Here is a 20541-nt window from a genome sequence, read left to right on the forward strand (position 1 = left end):
CCACACTAATGGTATGTAATGACTTAACATCTCGTTCCAGCTGGACTTGCGCTTGACTGCTGATGGCAAAGATCCCCCAGGGGAAGAATCTTTGTCTTTCAGCAGTGAGCCAATCAACGGCAACAACAAATATAATAATAAAAAGTTCAGGTTTAGAATTGGGAGAAAGATGCTACTGCCAGACTCCACTTTTAAATAGATTATCAATACGCTTCAACAGTCGTAACATCACTTCCCTCGTAATGACGCATGATAACTTAGTAACTGGCTCTAAACTATCGGAACAATGGCCGACACCCTTATGAAATATTTCTCCGACGAGCATAAAAGCGGGAAAAAAACCCATTATAAATCTGATCATGTTTTGACTTTTACCCATTCTGATCACAAGACATATTCAAAGTTCTAGCCAGCATGAAGAATAAAAAGTACCGATTTTCTTTGTTTAGAACCACGATGGTCGCCGTTGCTGGGCGACGTGACATCAGACTTTTGAATCCAATTGCCTGCTTAGTTTATGCGAGCCAATCTATTATTCAAGTTTCGGATGAATGGCTGAGTAAAATGATCACAATTCTGCCCGCCAAAACAATCGTAATAAACACACAAAACTGTGTATCCTTTAACATTTATAGTTTATTTTTGAAAATCAAGTGAGAACGTATCACTCCTCTGGTGGTCTATAAACAAAATAAGAAGTTGAGTGACGTCAATATACTATCATTTTATAGTGAAAACGCGCCCGGTTCACCTGACCTGACCTCTAGGCTTGTACCCGAGATCAAACCCTTGTCTTAAACCTTATTTCATTGATGGACGATATTTCACAGGTCTCCTCCCTTTACTAATATCAAATTATCCAAAAAGTATTTCTCGAGCGTCTAAAAAAGCCACGTGTTTCCCTTTTATATGTTGAAAGCGTATTTTTAAAAATAGAAAAAGAAGTAGATATTATGCAACGCATTAAAAAAATGTAAAATTACCGTATATATATATATTATATATATATATATATATATATATATATATATATATATATATATATATATATATATATATATATATATATATACATACATTCTTCATCATCAAACTATCCTGCCAATTGGATTCAGTAGTCTGATGTCACGCGCCCGGCAACGGCGGCCATCTTGGTTCTAAACAAAGAAAATCATTACTTTTTATTCTTCACGCTGGCAAGAACTTTTCATTCCCTTTTCATATGCCTTGTGATCAGAATGTGTAAAAGTCAAAACGTGATCAAATTCATGGGTTTTTGTCCCTCTGGATACGCGTTTAAGCTCGCCGGAGGAATATTTCATACGGCGTCCGCCATTGTTCCGATAGTTTAGAGCCAGTGTTACTAAGTTACCATACGTCATTAGGAAGGAAGTGACGTTACGACTGTTGAAGACTATTCAAGTCACACATTCTGATATAAAGTCCAATAAGGGCGTTTTTTACAGTCGGCTATCATAAAACAGATAATTACGAGTATATCATTAGGGACACGTAGCCATTTGATCATATTTGGGGCTTAAAGTTACGTTACAAATAGTTTCGTTTAATCCTGTCCATGAATCGAAGCTCATAATGCTCCTTCCATACATGATAGACAAGTTGAACTGGTTCTGCCCACATTAATTACAATTCAGACTTCCAGGTATTTAGGACAGTATGGAGATGAAACACTTCTAAATAAATAAAAGGTGGTCAACGTGAAAAGAAACGAGCAATTCGCATTATCAAAATTAAGAATAACTTTGTGCATAATGCCATACTCTATATGTCCTGAATTGATTCGAAAAAGAAATCTTGTTGACATTTGAGATTTAATAAATATACATGATATTATGCTAATGTCCTACTTTTTTTGACATATTCATATTTAGTGCTTTTGTTGTTTGTTTGTTTTTTTCTTTACTTTAATTGTTTTATTTTCTTATAAACTATTTCATAATTTAATACTATTTTTATTGTGGAAAGGGAACACATGTTAGTTCTTTTAGAGAGTTCGGTGGGTTTTTATTTTTAATTATATTCGTTAAGGTAAAGGAGTATGTTTAAACACGGGTTTGAACATACAGCTATAAAATATGCTGACCTTATCGTTTCTCCTCTTTGTTGGATTCTAGGGTCACCTTTTTTTCGTCCAACGTGGTTACTATCTATTGATCTTTTCGGAGACCAAGTGCAGTTTAAAGGCAGAAATAAATTCAACAATATAATAAACTCGATTATTCAGTAAAACGGGGTGGGGTGCTGGCACTTAATTTCATTTCCAAGCAATTAACTTCATTTTAGAGCGCATAACAAGCAATGTTTAACCCGTATGTCCCTCTAAACACAAGACTAGCACTCGAAAAGAAAACAACATTGAAAGGTCATAAAAAGAGGGCTCCACGACGTTGACCCTTTAATTGCCCGAACTTCGCAAGGCTACAGTTACTATCATAGTAATTAATGGGTCACTTGTGAAAAAGGACTACACCTACAATAATATAAGCCCGCGGTAAATCATTTTAGGAAGGGAGCAACAGTCAAGAAACCGATTATCAATTAATTCTATCGATTTTTGGAGATTTTGAAAGAAGCACGTTTCACTCCATTATCGTGTCCATCAGACTAATCGTTACAACAATGTGTCTAAATTCAACATTGCTAATTTACATAAGTGACATGTTGAAACATAAAATTAACTGTTATATTTGGACCGCAGAAACTAAAATTTTAATTATCTATTTAAATTGATTAAAAACTTAAAAAAAAAAAAATTACATAAATCAAATATGATGATTGGAATAAAATATTCAACATTTCCAGATCGAAAGGCTTTTAGTGCATCATATACCTCTAGTTCCCAAAAATGGCATATTATGGTTAGATTAAAAATAATAATGATGGTAATAATGGTTGCAAAGTAGTAGTAGTAGTAGTAGTAGTAGTAGTAGTAGTAGTAGTAGTAGTAGTAGTAGCAGCAGCAGCAGCAGCAGCAGCAGCAGCAGCAGCAGTAGTAGTAGTAGTAGTAGTAGTAGTAGTAGTAGTAGTAGTAGTAGTAGTAGTTAATGATAATGATGATGATGGTGATGATGATGATGATGATGATGATGATGATGATGATGATGATGATGATGATGATGATGATGATGATATGGCAATATACAGAATGACTCTCTCAACTTAAAATAACAAGGCTCTAAAAAAGCAAACAAAACTACACACGTGGCAGTCATGTCGTTGGACTGACAAACTCAATTAACCATTGCCAAACACTGATTGAAATTTCTCCTCAGGACGAAAAACAAAAAACTATCCACAAACAAAAGCGATTTAAAACCAAATCATTAAATCCAATACTGGAAAGACGTCCATGGCACATAGCAGATACGATTCGATATTAATCACGCAAGTCAAATTAGAAGATAACTGTTCTCCTGAATGTGAATCACAAACGACTATACCTACGCACTCATTCAACTTTATCAGCCCCCCACTGTCTCTTTGAGCGCCACCACTTGAGTGTGGTAAAGACATCAACAAAGTGGCAAATTTCACATTTATTCAAGTGGGGCAAAAATGTCTCTCTAGGTAGGTAAAATTAATGTGAGTAAGATCAGCAAGAAAACGAATAAGATGAAGAATAATTTCAAAGTAAGAACGAAAAAAAAAAAAACTATTCCAAGGAAATGAAAACAAATAAAGATTATATTTTCTTTGACTTCTTTTCGACGTGAACAAAAGATTCGAAGTACTTCTTTTGTCCAAGTGGTATTTTAACATACGTACGTAATTAACCCTCGGTGAAGAATAGTTACTCACGTTAAGAAATCACAACATTGCTAAGTGAAAACGAGAAAAACAGATCACTAAACGCGCTAATTCAACGTAATCAAGCGCATCGCTATCGCTTGGAGTAAGGTAAAGGCATTTCACTTGGTGTTAAATAAAATCCTTACAATAACCTGGAAAATTTAGTTGCTTTTTGGTTTTGTTTTGTTTTTATTTAAATCTGTATACTTTTCCTCCACGTTCGTTCATAAGTTTCAAATTGGCGATACAATCAAAAGAAAACTCACGCGTTTTATTGATCCTTGATTTCTAAATTTAACTCTTTTCTGTCTAAAATGCACCTATCTGATTATGTCTGACTTCAGATTACAACATTGCTTGTCGGTTGATGTAAAAAAAAAAGTTAACGTGTTATCCTTGATATACTTCTAACAGGTACCGACGAAACAGCGGTGTCATATCCACTCACACCTTCGCTTGTATCCTCCATATCCCGACAGGCACCATTTTTATCATTCACTTTACTAGAGATACTAATCGCAAACGCAGCAGTAAAAGAAAATACGCATTCACTTCTTGCCTTTCGAGAATGCCATCCCCAGGTTTGTGAGAAATTATTCAGATTTCTAAAGATTACATATCTGTATGTCAGTGTAAAGAACATACTACTGTAGTTGTATGTATTATTTAACATTTCGTGCCACAAAAAAGAGCCTTTCACAAATTACCCGATAAGCTTGCTAGTATTTTGTTCAAGAGATATTTTAATTTCTCTCTTTCTCTTTCTATCACACCAACTCTTATCATTATTTACATTTCCTCTATTTTAGTTATCAAAATGTTAATATTCATAACACGGTTAATACCTGAATCAATCGCATAAGTTTATTACCGTCTGCATTCCATGATCTCGCCAATGCAGAGCGTAATATTGTGATTTACACGGAAAGTATACACCTGGTCTTCTAATAAATATCAAAAACCGACAAAAGAACAAGGTATTCCTGGAAAATTCAAATGTCATTTTTCTGCGAAGAAAAAAAAAAAAGAAAAAGGAATAATATGCTTGAAAGAGAAAAACAAGAACGTCAGACTAATTTCTCAACTAAAATAATATTTCAAAGAAAACGTGATTAAAAACAAAAATTCAATAAGTTAACTATGAGAAAACAAACGCATTCCATCTTAAAATAATAATTTTTAAAAAGAGTTTGAAAGAAAATAACTAAAAAAGACTCCAAGTTGATTGACATTTTGAGTGTCGAAAAGGAAAGCTCGTGGGAAACAACAGGATATATTTGCATTAATATAGAGGACGGTTTAAACCCATGATAATCCAAAAGAACGCTTGTTTCAAATCGCATCATAAAATGTCTTCGTTTCAATGATACAAACAACATTAGGCATGTGAAGGTTACTGACACCATAAAAGACACCCAGCTTTCAAGCTTTGAATGTGAAGAGTCCCTAAACATGAATATTAACACCAATAGGAATAAGCACACAGTGTCATTTTATAAAGAATTAATTTCGCATAAAGCAAATTTCAGTTTTACATTTTGTGATCTTTTTTTAGATAATTCCGCAGGGTTAGATCCAAGATATAACATAGACCTATTCCCGTCCATTGAGTATTAAATCCATTCAAATTATTATTTTATGTTGTGTTTGTTTATTTGTTTTGCTTGTGCACTTTTTTCTTTATCTTGGTAATACATTTTGATGTCTTTCATTTCAAGACACTGGGTTGTACTATGGATTATTTCAAGTAATATAGAAAAACAACGTGTTCATTGAACGGGCATTTTCTCTTATCACAGGTTTATAAATTATGTCCCGTTTATTTGTATTGAATTTTACTTTTAATGTTAATCTTGAGAATGTTATTATTGTTAATCAATGTCACATTTGATTCCAAGCGTAATGTCCCTTTTCATTGTTTATAAGTGTTTAAAGGTGTTTGCGACACTTTAACATAATCTTAGCTACACTAAAAAGGAAAATAGTGGCTTGAGTGACAACTTGTAGAAGCTCTTTGCCAAAATAAATGCTGATATAAGTTTTCCTGTTTATCATAGACAAAGAGTATTAACATTACAAACTGAAAACGATGAGCACTTTCTAAAATAAAAGTTTATAATATATTTATTTTTCTAAAAAATAAAATTAAAAAAACAAAACAGAAATGCCTCACGCCATGGACGTATTATGTATACAGGTAGATATTCGAAATTCAATATCAAAATCTTCAAATAATAAAAACATAATATTTTAAATAATAAAACAGCCATTCTGCTTCACTAGCTGTTTGGCAAGTTATGACTAATCAGTTTTACGCAAAAGTCAAATCTAATTCATTACACTTCGTATGGGTGCTCGGTCTTGCAATGAATGAATTAATGAAAATATAAATAAATAAATAAATAAATAAATAAATAAATAAATAAATAAATAAATAAATAAATAAAAATAACTTTTATCTAGTGTGAATGCAAACAAGCTCACATGCGAGAAATACAAAACTATAAGATTAAAGCATAATAATATGTAGCTGTATACTATATTTCATAATACTCTTCAACAGTCGTAACGTCACTTCCTTCCTAATGACGCATGGTAACTTAGTAACACTGGCTCTAAACTATCGGAACAATGGCGGACGCCCTTATGAAATATTTCCCCGGCGAGCATAAAAGCGTATCCAGAGGGAAAAAACAAATAAATTTGATCATGTTTTGACTTTTACACATTCTGATCACAAGGCATATGAAAAGTTCTAGCCAGCATGAAGAATAAAAAGTAATGATTTACTTGTTTAAAACCAAGATGGCCGCCGTTGCCGGGCGGCGTGACATCAGACAACTGAATCCAATTAGAAAACTTAACAATAAGTATTGTTTCTTGTGATTGACAATCAAGAAATATTTCTGGGTCATATGGCGGGTGAATGAAATGAAAAAGGAAAAATTGAAACAATTAGAAAAGTATGAGAAACCTATTTTTAAAAAATTATTCACTGCCAAAATTTGATGACACCAAAATGAGTTATTGAGGTAAAGAAAATGTTTACTCTTATTCCAACTAACTCACTAACCTTTCTCCTGTGTTTACCCCTTCGAGATAAAGCCATTGAAAATTGTTGAAGATATGATATTTTTGTCCAAGTTATATAATATAGTAAGAACCTCGTTATTGGTTTAGTGATTACTGAGATATACATAAAGGTTGGTGTAGCTACTAATTTATGTTTACCATTAAATTGCGATTGTGCAGTCATGATAACAGCTGCTGTTAGTTTATCGACCTCAAAATAATATCAAATATCATTGATTGATTAGAGTATAAAATCCAAACTACTTCATCAAGGTTGTTTACGTATTAAGTTTATATTACCTAATCTACCGCGAGTTGGAGGGTAGGAAAATTGTGTTTGGTTTGTTTTTTTACAATAAAGTTGAAGTTTTGAGGTTTTAGCAATTGATCTAATTTTCGCTGATTTTGTTTGCTTGTTTATTTGCTTCGATTCGGAATTATTATCTAATTCAAAATTTGTATTGTAGTGGCGGACAATTGTGTAAAGCTTTGGTAGCCAAAGAGCAGCACCTAGATCAAGAACGAGGTTAGATTTTTCTGGCATAACATTCCACACTCATTACGTTTTTTTTTTTTTTAATGTTTTGTTTTATTTTTGTTTGTTTTTTTCGAAAACTATAAATAAACTGCAAATTGGTAGCGTTTTATCAAAAGGCATTCCCGTATAAGTGAGTCTTTCGATGACAGATTAATTAAATGTAATTCAAGCTATAATTAATACCTGATTTTGGAGGGGAAAAAATCTTCTGCTGTTATGATCATTAATTTCAAAATACAGGTTGTTCCAATTGTCACACACACACACACACACACACACACACACACACGCACGCACGCACGCGCGCGCGAACATAAGAAAAGAAAACAAAAGTTAAATGTGCCGAATCATAATCATCACAATTCCAGCACTGTTACAATTTGTTCACCGTATCCAGCAGAAAAAAAATTGCAAAAATAACAGAAATATACCACCAAATCACGAATATGGAGAACAGGAAGCACTATAGAAATAGAATGAAAAGGTAACACTGAGAAAAAGACGACACACAAGGTAGCTATTAAAAGAGATAGTTTATTTATTTGTAAAGAGGTGTAAGCGCCATACCATCCATCCATTCACTATCAGAAAGCCATATATACTAGAAATAGAACTGATAAAGGAATTTCCTGTTGAGCCAAACAAAATGCTTACGGTAGAGTAATCCAGAGGAATTAGAGAACAAACTTCGCTCTATAGGGACAGAATCAGAGGCAAACTTGGGGCTGAAAGACCTGTGATGCAACGCGCAGCTTGACAGGAATATGATATTCCAGTTGAAAAGGGGGAATTAATGAAAGATAACGACGGTATAAGTACATTGGGATTTTTCAGTAAGTCCCTCCCCCCCCCCCCCCCCGCCCTCCCACACACACACACACACACACACACACATACACATACACACAAGCACACGTTCACATACAAGCATTCCATCTTGCCTACCATTTAGTTGAACTACTAACTTTGACTTACTTTCAAGAAAAAGGCAGAGACGATTGGATGGAAAAAGTCTTGCATTGTTTTTGCATTAAACTCGAGCTTTTATAAGCGCAATATCCACTCAACGTGCTCAGAGTGCTTTACAAAGGGTCCCTGACCAACAACAACATGTAACATGAGGAACGAAACATGGCACTTATTACAATTACAATTTTCCGACAGAGACAAAGCTGTTAACGGCCAAGTACTCACTTTACACCTGAGCGCGGTGAGAGAATGTGAGTAAAGAGCCTTTTCCAAGGACTCAACTATGCGCCAAGTGAGGCTCGAACCCAGGACCTTCCAATACGAAAGCGAGTGTCATACCACAAGACCACATAGCCGCACATTCACTATCAATATATCACTATCACTGACAACACTTCGAAGATCAGGGTTCAAGCTCCCCTGTCGGCATTTCGGTTTTTTTCTTAGACATGCCTAAGAACCTTAGTTCTTATAGTTCAGTTTACGGCTCATTACTGTAGTGTTATTTCGTTTGTTGTTTTTTTAGGGACACCGTGGCTCAGTGGTCGGTCTTTGCTTCGTACCCAAAAGGTACCGAGTTCGATCACCCGCCGCTGCGCTGTGTGGTCCTGAGCAAGCCACCTCACCCTAGCTCAATTTGCAGCGCTGCACTGCGGCTGACGCCTGAGTTATTTCAGTCTTCCCTTGGAATAGACCCTAGAGACAAATCTCCTTATGGGATGAATAAAGGGATTTTCTTTTTCTTTCATCTTCTATTTTCTTTTTTCTTAAATCGAGGTAGCCCTAATGAAAATTTTCCAAAATTGTCGTTCGCCTCTTTCACAAAGTGAATTATTCAGTGTGTAATACGTAAGGAGAAAATGAGCATTTATATAGGGTAATATATTATCCACTTATCGTGCTCAAAATGCTTTACAGGGGGTTCCTAACCAATAGCAATCCGTAACATGTAGGACGAGGCACGACGCCTGTTAGACGGTATTACAATTTTTTTCTCGACAGAAACAACGCTGTTTACGGCCAGGTACTCAAATTACACCTGAGTACGGTGAGAGAATTTGAGAAAAGAGCCTTTTCCAATGACTCAACTATGCGCCGCCCTGAGCGGACCTCGAACCCAGGACAATCCGATCCGAAAGCGAGTGTCATACCACAAGACCTTTTATCCGCACAAACCAAAACTTCCGCCTATCTCTTCGTTGTATATGACCTATCCTCTAAGCTCCAAGATATAAAATAAATAGCTTAATCGGTACAAATATGAGGACGAAAATGCACTAATTACAGAGGGGAAATACAGGTTAGGGTACGGTTGAGTGCTTGTGGAGCGTCCCTAAACGGCAAGGATAATGATAGACTTTGTCATCAACATGTCATTCTGTGTCCCAATAACGGGACCCCCGCTTTGAGGTGACGGACAGCAGAACTGATGGTCGAGGACAATTTATCCATTTGAGTGTGAAGAACATTGAAAATTATGAGATGAACTGTCACCTCGTATCGGGACGAAGTAAAAGCAATAGATGAGGAATAAGCTAAGCTGCCAAATGATTTCGTACTCCCTGCGCATTACCTCTTTCATTCTAAATTCTTTATAACTTTTCATCATTTATCAAGCATCAGTAATTTTACGCCTTCCTACTCTTTATAAATTCTATGATTTAATACTAATTTAACTTCCTCCTCTTCCTTTGACTCTCCTCCACCACCTCCTCCTCCTCCTCCTCCTCCTCCATCACCTCCTCCTCCTCCTCCTTCTTCTTCTTCTTCTTCTTCTTCTCTTCTTCTTCTTCTTCTTTTTTTCTTCTTCTTCTTCTTCTTCTTCTTCTTCTTCTTCTTCTTCTTCTTCTTCTTCTTCTTCTTCTTCTTCTTCTTCTTCTTCTTCTTCTTCTTCTTCTTCTTTCTTCTTCTTCTTCTTTCTTCTTCTTTCTTCTTCTTCTTCTTCTTCTTCCTCCTCCTCCTCCCCTCCTTCTTAATATCATTCTCCTCCTCCTCCTCCTTAATCTCCTCCTCCCCCCTCTATTCTTCTTCTTCTTCTTCTTCTTCTTCTTCTTCTTCTTCTTCTTCTTCTTCTTCTTCTTCTTCTTCTTCTTCTTCTTCTTCTTCTTCTTCTTCTTCTTCTTCTTCTTTATTAAATAAAGCGTAAAATTGTATGAAAATTTATTAAGATATAGCAATACATTTTGGATAATATAAAATCAGCTTGTACTTACCAGAACAAACTTGAACAATGGATTCGAGAGGAAAATCATAATGGAGAAAATGTCTTGCTTACGCCATAAATTCCATTCCTTGGTAACGAAATATGAAGTATAACACAGAACGAAGAATATTTTTTAAAAATCCTCCCACCTGATCTACTCCACTATCCAATGACCTATAGCAAATGCATTTCCTCGTTTGTGAATGACTTTTTTCATGAAAGTATGGGAATCATTTAGTTAGGGGAATGTTACACTGTCTCCATGTCAATTTCAATAGGAACCGTATATACAATAGAAAACGGGTATATCATAAAAGAATTCTATGATCGTTGTTATTGTATTGGAAATCGACCAAAATTCTATACACGAACATGGGACTCACGTCAAAATTCAAAAATTTTCTTTTACAATGTACAAAAAATCAAATAGTTATACAGTGAGGTAACCCAAAAGTTACTTTATAATAAATATATCATATAAAGAATAATTATATTATAATATGATTTTATACCACTCACCCATCAAATGAAACATGTCACTATAACATTATTTTCCGTTATCAAAGAAACAAATAAACTTTTTTTTTAAATGCCACTCCTGATTAAATACGGTATTGGTCATTAGTTCGATTAGGTACGCAGTCGCTTGAATGACCTCAAAACGGTCATCATAACTGGAGCAAAAGTAAAGGTCTACCACTACATAACGATTACATAGAAATATTGGTTACTGTTACTACCATTACTATACTATCGGCGATTACATCCGCCCTTAGCAATTTCTTCTGGCCCAGTGGAGACGAAGGTCGGGATTGTTGATCCCCGAGTCACAAACCGGCGACAACTCGCTAACTTCTATTAATAAATAATGCGTTATTTTATTATGACTCCCTTTCATTTACTGTGTTGCTTTTCTTATAAGTTGCAAGACAAAACAAAAAAAAAGAAGAAGAAGAAAGAAAGAAAATACGCATAACTCGCTTCCTAGAAAAAGTAACAAGGTTAGTATAGATTCTAGAGTAAAATATTAAACTTCGGTTAAATTTATAGATTCTTAGATTATAAATAATAATAATAATAATAATAATAATAATAATAATAATAATAATAATAATAATAATAATAATAATAATAATAATAATAATAATAATAATAAGAAAGAAAGAAACAAATACATAGCCACACACACACACACACAGACACACAATTTTCCTTTTTTCCTGACCCCTCTAGCTTAAATTAATATATAGATCTAGATATCTGTTACATCCCTACGTAAATCTCAGAATTTTGAAACTAAATATAATATTGATTAGTAGAGGCGTCTTTCTAAAATTTGTTTTAAAATGGTCTGCCGCTTTAAAAAAAAAACTCTTTTTAAAAAGTGCTTTCAATAGCACTCCCGGGGAATATAAAAACAGGGTAAATCCCATATAAAAATTTAATAACCTTTTCATTGTACAATCACATACGGACGGGAGACCAAATTTGAACACACGAAGGGACGACGGGCACGACCACGTCCAAAAGTCATTAAAACTCCAAGTTGAAGATCACCACTTAATCCGTTAATAAGAGCATGTGTGCATTGTTTCAAGCTAATACACGGCATTTTCTCTATAAAAAAAATCAATGACGTGCGATGTTGTGGCTATCATAACTTAGAAAGCTCCTGATAAGAACTGGTTATAAAATCATGTAAATCCCACGAGAAATGCAACTACGGACACCATGTTTAACTACACTTAAACAGATGCTATTATTAACCAACTGATGAAGATTCAAACTTTGACGTTCTCTTAGTTTCATTTCTTTTCTCTTTCTTTTTTTTTTTCTTTGTCTTTCAAGCTTATTCTCTCTCTCTCTCTCTTTTTTATTAAAAAAAAATAATATTCGGATTTAACGGCCATTTGGTGTGAATGAAAAGGTACAATGAATCCTGTCACAGTTGGGTGCCGCCGTCTCCGACTGGGGCATAGAGATACGAGGAAAGAAAAGATGTAACCTTACCGACCGTCTTAAAAGAAGCACGGAGATAAGTATTCCATTACAAGGGGAGAGTCTAACATTTCCTTCGCACCACGATATCACCGTATCTATATATTTAAATAAAAACACGTTTCTAAATGAATAGATAATCTGGTTGGTGTTTAAAAGCGATCATTTTGTTAGGACATGGTCCGTGCTCCCTTTTATTTTTCATTGAGAAAGCACGATGGAACAGGGTTCAATGTAAAATAGAACAAAAGCATAAAGACCCTCCAAATCCAATATACTAAAGGTATATATTATAATATATCATTATTCTTTGAAAGCATAAGCCAAGTACATCATTTCATCCAAGTGTATAAAACACATGCGATTAGACGCTCTATAAGCTCTATATACAATAATTAGGTTATGTGACATACTAGGGTAAAATAACAGTTCATACTAATTATATAATGGTTATCAAAAGCTGACTTCTTTTCCAACAAAGAAAAGGTCATAATCTAACCAGTTTTCAATTTTAGGGGATGTCGATTATCCATTGCCATGGAAATACTGTTAGAATAAGTGTTCATATAATACGATAGAAGAAACATCAATTGCTATCAAAGGAAATATAATACTATTTCTTGTATAGCATCTCAATCTCAAACACATTGAATATGACTTCACGTAACCATGCCATTCTTTACACACAATTATCTTCATTTGTTAATTCAATATCCAAAAATCAAGTTTCACGTCCTCGAACCAACATGTACTTATATACTGGTCTGATAACCCAAATCGTTATAGGCTCATTGTATTAATATAAAAAAACTCTCGAACTAACACAAAATATCCAACAATGTTAAATCAAGCGCGTAATTGCGTTCGAATGTCAGACTTGTAAATATGCACAGTTTGCCTTGAACATCAAATTGATTCAACAGAATGTAGATGACATAAGCATAATTCGTAGCACAGGCATAGACTAATCCTTTATCTGTCGTGATATCACAAAGACATAACATTGCACAGGTATGAAATACATATCGCTGCCAAAGCCGTATAAATATGATACAAGATACAGATAGATATATATGCCCACTACCGTATGCGACAAGTGATCGTATCTATAATGTCAAGCTGTGTAAATGCCCCCCACGCCTTGTATTTACCTGCTGGGGTCTTGATGATGACCACAAGAGAGCGAAGGTCTTCTAAAGCTAAATAATCAAATGTCGCCGAGGTTATGCTAAAACATGTCAAAAGAGACATTGAAATTTAATTATCGGCCACGATCATGTGAACCAAGCAAGTTAAGATTTAGTTTACGCCCCAAACTAGTCGCATTAAAATAAAAGGCCAATGACCGACAGGGGACGAATGGCATGATTACAAAATGCTGATTCTGCGTTGTGTCCCTGGGTAAGGCACGTTAAAAACATTACGTCATACGAATCGCATATGAAAAAGTGAGTCGATGAATAGTTGTAAAGGGCCATGAGCATAGCAAAGTGTAAATGATCGATAAATGAGCGTTTCATTTATTTCTTATTTCAAAAGGATGCCTTTTTAAGCAACCTGAACAGCATGAAATGGAAATTTGTAAATATGATTCCAAATTGAGACCAGTATGAGTGGGGGATATAAATTAATGAGGCATTAATAAACTTAGTATATTCAGATAATTTTTTTTTCATAAATATAAAAATGGATGCTTAAGAATACTATGATGGAAGTTCTCACAAGAGATGCCAGCAGACTAGAGGAATAGTGCCATTATAAAAGGAAAACACGGGTTAAAACCAAGGATACATCATACATATGACATGCATGGTCAAATTATGCATTTCCAAACATCATGCTGAAGATAAACAAGAAATTGGCAATAAGCCAGTCGATCTAGATTGCATTTAATACAAGGTGAATGTATCATGAGCCGAATGATGAGGGTGACAAAAGACCAGAAAAGTGACCACAGCTATGACAGGTCATAAATCAAGGTAAGCAATCTAGGAGGGTGACAAGGCCGGAAACCTGCTACCCAATGTAATCGCTACCCTGCTCTCTTGTTCACACCATCTATCAAAGCCATTTATTCCATACACACAGACCATTACACTACAGCGTGATGATTTTTAATGTGGCTTAAAATTGCACAGAGATAACCTTTCAAGCGATTTCGGTATCGTTATTATTGCCATTCCCAAGCTTTGGAACATTAATATTCTTCTGAACGACTTGCGATCTCACAATAGAGTAACGGATTACTGTTGTAAATAACTACATTTTAATGTAGACTGAGGGTTGGCTTGTCTGCATGGATAGATAAGTTTTGTTAGGATCTCAATTTACGAAGGCGCACTGTTTGTCTGCGGTTTCTGCTATGTTTCAGAACGCTTGTATAGGTACTCTAATCCATACCTATCTCTGACGTACCCGAATATTGAGGCGTTACTTATGGATTTCATTGATTGATCTATACCGTTTTTATGTCAATTTGAAAAGATAACAACCTCGGGTATTGGCTAAGGTGATAATCTATTTAGACCTGTTCGATTAATTACACTCTGTTCACGTTTATTTACAATAACTGCATCTATAGTGATTTGGCCGACTGTGAAATGTGGCAGGCATTCATTAGCGAGGTTCAAAACTGCCAGAGTTAAACCAGGTGACGTTGCCAACTTTAAGTCACGTAAACACCTTATCAGAGAGGGCGAATCATAATAATATTCCAAAAGACATTCCAAACATATCATTGCAAACACACACACATACACACACACACACACACACACACACACACACGCAGACATACAGACGCAAACAAAAATCATCAGTATCAATTAAATAACCTTTTGAATAGAGCTGAAGATTATTCAAAAGCAGTAACAACTGTCTTATCAAATAACATATAACCAGCAAATCCCATATATAGAGAAAGGTAGTCCGGGCCCATCAAAAAGGCACCCTACCACCTTATAGTGGTAATAAATATCACAGAGTGAATCACATGTTAAAACGTAAATTCAAAGTCAAAAACACCAGAAATGACAAATGTCAATGGATTTGTTTGTTTTTTTTCAGTTTGAGAATCAAAACTTATTCTCTTTAATAGAGAGTATAAATTGTTCTTTATATTCTTACTTCGGACTATATATTATTAAATTCAATTGTCAGCGTTAGTTCACTCTGGCATGATACTTTTTTGAGGTGGTCTGTCAAAATAGTCACAATGTCAGATGACACTTACAGTTACAGCAAACATTTGGGGAAATAAATGAATCTTAAGGTGGAAGAATATATAAGAATGGTGCTGTGCCAAGTAAAGCGGGACTTTGTTCAAGGATTTGATGAGAAAATGAAAACAATATCTCTCCAGCTATAAAAGAGCATTATTCATGTCATAAATTGCTACCTTTGCACAGGTCTCGAGAGAACTTGGGGGAACAATTATCTACGTATTTATACTCAATTCTAGCAACTCGGGTAATTGGAATGGTGGAGGGATTGCTTCGTCACCTTTTCTTTTCGAAACTATTGTCTTTTATACACTCTATGGGGATTTGAGTTGGCAAACCGTTGTAACGAAGCGAAGTGAGATACAATAGTTCAGTCTATAATAAAATAGACAAGATTTTGTGACAAGAGCACAAAACTACAGAAATTCTTTCTTCATTAGAACTATCTCGGAGTGGAATGGGCTGGATGAACTGGTCATCATGGCACCACACCTAAACGACTTCAAGGCCCGACTGACATGGGCCCACGCCCAATGAGGACGCTGCTGAAATACAACCAGACCATTGGTTTCTTCAGCGCCAACCATACAGATACAGACAGATACAGAAGAATTTTGTAAGAGTACTTTTATTTTCGAAACCTAATTAACTATTTTTTGTTCTTGATTGGCTTTTTACTTTGTTTTTATTTACACCTTTTAGGCGTCATTACAATTTTTTCAGACAAAGACAATGCTTTTAACGGCCAGGTTCTCATTTTACACCTGAGTACAGTGAGAGAATGTGAGTAAAGTGCCTTTTCCAAGGACTCAACTATGCACCCCAGAGCGGACTCGAACCCAGGCAAGTCATACCACAAGACCAGATAGCCAGACTCACTTTTTTTTTCAATTTACGCTGTGTGTTTTATTGGTTTCTGTGTCATAAATTTGACTGTTATCAGCAAACAGTGGCAGTTACATCTGTGTTACAGTAACAAACAACACATCCAAGTTGTGTTATTGAGTGTCATAAAAAAGGGTAACTCTTTGATCACCTATTATAACAATAATGAGCTCACTAATTCAAAAGTTAATTAAACATTCAATTAAAGCATTCAATAAATTATATTAAAGTCTGAACTAAGGGTTATAAGTTATATAAAGATTCGAGCAAAGCAATGATTTCTGCTTAAATTCTAATTTTGTATGCAGTGTTCTTTCTTTGTTCTTTTGATTAATAAATATTTCAAATAATAGAATCGAAACAAATACTTAAATGGAAAGATACGTCTGTGTCAGAAGTTTATCAACATTTCAACTGAATTAAAATTGTGATGCTCTGTCATGCTGCCCGCATGGGTTTTTCCACTTAAACATTTAAACAATCTTACACCATCTTCAGACTAGGGAGATTCATAAAATCATAAAAATAGGAAATTTGCTTTTAGAAATCATAGCTAGTAATTGGAATGTCTCTTGATCTTCTTCTTCTTCTTCCTTGTAAGTCTGTAACCTCAACATTTCGAAATAATAATAGTAATACAATGTATTAATTGAGCACTCTATAGCATATCACGAGGAAGTGCCCAGAGCACTTTACCGGTGCATCAAGACACTAATTGAGAAAAAAATACAATCTTAAGATGCTTTTTAAACATTTCTTCTTATGGACAGTGTCGTAAAAAAATCTTTTGGAAGTTTGTTCCAGAGAGTTGAGATGTTTCTAGAAAAACAGTTTCCTCCACATGACACACAAGAGCGGTTTTCCATCGGAAATGAACGAAGCAATCATCGGTGAATAGAACTTCAGTTTGGCATAGAGATAGGTTGGTTGACATGTGTGAAGACATTTAGAGCACACGACCAGAAATTTGTATAATATCCGCTCTTTATTTCACAGACTTTTGAATTATTCTTTTACTGGGGATGTGAGACTATTCCACTGCCTCACAGTTGAAAGCGTAAAAGAGTAGAAGAGAGAATCCGCTCTTGAGTGTAGAAACATAAACTTTGATTACTTCCATTCATCTTGTTGAATATCACCACGAGGTAATTTCACATGGTTGTTTAGGTATTTGCAAAATATTGTCACTAAGTCAAACTTTATTCTCTGCTGTAACAGTTCAAGGTCTAAATAAGGGGGGGGGGGGGAGGGGTTTCTTTGTTGTTTTGGTAAATAATTTTTTTTCTACGATTTTACGATTTTGATTAAAATTGCGTTGCTCTGGGTATTATGTGAGGTGAAAAATAATTTCATTAGAGAAGGAAACGAGGTACTTTTATATAAATCATGGTCTCTGCCGAGCAGAGTAATTTTATCAATGTTTTGATAGCCCGATGTTTTATATTGATCAAGAGTACTAACAGCAAAAAAATCGAATGTAGCAACCTGGTTGCTATTCAAGACATCGGTAAAATCAACTCTGCTCAGATGGCACTACGTTTTATAAAAGTAACGAAAAAAGGATATCTGCCATAATAAAAAATAAATGTCATCTAATGCTAACATTCTCCTACACCCTTCGCAGTGATACAGAATTTAAGGTAAGTTGGAACAGGGTTGATGTGGGAGGAAGAGTAAGAGTAAGATAAAATGCCCTTTGTTTATTCGGCAACCTTTTTAGAATTTGTTCTTTGTTTTGCTATCTTTTTTTTAGAAATTGGTCCTTTTTTGGCAACATTAAATAAAAATTTGGGAGCTATTTTTTTGGCAACATTAAAAAAAAAAAATTGCTGCTGTCTCTCTTAATCAACATAAAACATCTGGCTATCAAAACATTCGATAAAATTACTCCACTTGAAAGGGGCATGGTTTTTACGAAAGTACTGGAAACAGTGTAATATAAGAAAGGTGAGAATAGTAAATATTCTCTTACACAAGAGTATCCAGGTATTACACAAAGTGGGCTACTATTAGCTGGATTGATGGCCAGGACAACTGTATACTGATCTAGTCCACACAAGCACTATTTTTTTAGAGGGCTGATTGAGTAAAAATGATTTCAAAAGTTTTATCACCTTCAAATAAATCTCTTTCCTTCTGGGATGAAACTAAAATAATTGTTGTGCATCTATGTGAACTTGTGGTATTACACTCCCTTTCGGATCAGAAGGTTTTGGATTCGAGCCTCGGTCGGTGCATAGTTGAGTCCTTGGAAAAGGCTTTTTACTCACATTCTCTCAATCGTACTCTGGTGTAAAATGAGTGCCTGGCCGTTAACAGCATTGTCTCTGTCATAAATAAATTATAATACCCCCCAACAGGCATTATATCTCGTCCTACATGTTAAGTGTTGCTGAAGATGATGTTGGTTGGGGACCCTTGTAAAGTGCTTTGAACACGTTTAGTGGATATTACGCTATCTATATAAAAAACAAAAAAAAAAACAACTCAAGTTATAAAGTTGATAGATACCAAAATATTTGACTGGTAAATGAAAACAAAACATGTACTTTTCTGAAAGACAGGTAAGTAAGTTAACTGCAAGGGTTTATAAAATAAAGTAAAGGCAAATACCATATTTTAATCAAACTATTGTTTCATATTCATAGTGATTGCCCCTCGGCACACTTTTCTGTCCAAAAATATTAATGTAATTAATATTCAGGTTCCCTGATTTTGATTAAAAGAAACTCTTTGGGGATTTACAATGTCTAAGGGATATAGGACTAGGGGACAAAAAAAAAGCAAAATTAAAGATCATTCATTCTCTCCGGTGGTGTGAGTGTGAGTGTGAGTCAGCGGCAACACGAGAGTTTATCTTTCATTTCAGTTTCAAGCAACACAACCGGGCATCATAGCTGCATCATGTCATTCCTTTCATTTTCTATCGTAAGTGTCAGATGAGCACACAGGGAAGAAAAAAACAAAACAAAAAAAAAACCAATAACAATATAAACTAAAGAAAAAATGGAAGGGATAATAATTGCTTCCTGTTTTACTCACTTGCACCTCTTCTCTCGATGGTTGATCCATTTTTCTCTAAGTTACGCTCTTCATCAACAAGTTAATGATCACAAAGAGTTCATGCTGTAAATCTAATCATCTCGCCAGATCCACATGTACATCCAAACTTTGCAGAATAAATTGGGCCTACAATTTAGATAAAATTATGTGAGTAAACATCCATAGAATAGATCTATAGCAGACTCCAACACAGAAATCCGGAAGTTATTATAATTCTCGGCAAAATAAAAACTAACATGTCAACAAATAAAATTTCGTTCCATGGTCTCTATTCACAATGGTAAAGACCAGTGACATGTGATGTCTGATGAATATTGGTTTATTTATCTCTTTTTACAATAAATTATAATGTTATATGAAGTGAGTTTACACAGAATAACTAGCAATAAAAACTCGAACTCTTTTAACATACCAATGTGAAAACTGGAGGGTAATAAAGAGAACAAAAGGAGGCAATTCAATAATACATTCCTATCTGAGTAAATGATGGGTTACTTCCCGTTATTATTAGTGGAGAACCCGCAATCTTTGCGAGGAAATAAATGCTATTACTATTACAGACAGGCACTGATTTAATTATTTTACTTATTACACTATCATACTGACGAAATCAACATAGATCTAGACGAATCTTTTGAGCAATCAACGATCAAAATCGGTTAGATATAAAGTGTGTAGCCTCGCTCAAATGAGTTTGGCAATTGGGCGGCCGGCGAGAAAGTGATTCCCATACGTCAAATGACAGATCATAAAGCCCGACTGAGGGGATGCATTTTTTTTTG

At 34.9% G+C, this 20541-nt stretch overlaps 1 protein-coding gene across 5 annotated transcripts in view; it reads right to left on the reverse strand.

Moving 5' to 3' along the window:
• Positions 1-20154, reverse strand: part of LOC144973295 (uncharacterized) — a 164476-nt gene extending 144322 nt beyond the window's left edge. For 2 of the 5 annotated variants that reach the window (XM_078915633.1, XM_078915613.1), the window contains exon 1: positions 19739-19958. In XM_078915633.1, the coding sequence (XP_078771759.1) occupies positions 19739-19768 (30 nt within the window). In that variant the 5' untranslated portion in view covers positions 19769-19958. Of the gene's footprint in view, positions 1-10602; positions 10733-19738 lie in introns of those variants that run through there. The other 3 variants (XM_078915621.1, XM_078915641.1, XM_078915605.1) reach the window with 3 other exon arrangements.
• Between the last annotated feature and the right edge of the window lie 387 nt (positions 20155-20541).

Source organism: Berghia stephanieae, chromosome 1, assembly GCF_034508935.2.
Source record: "Berghia stephanieae isolate SIO BIC M18660-M18661 chromosome 1, UCSD_Bste_1.3, whole genome shotgun sequence".
Lineage (NCBI taxonomy): Eukaryota > Metazoa > Mollusca > Gastropoda > Nudibranchia > Aeolidiidae > Berghia > Berghia stephanieae.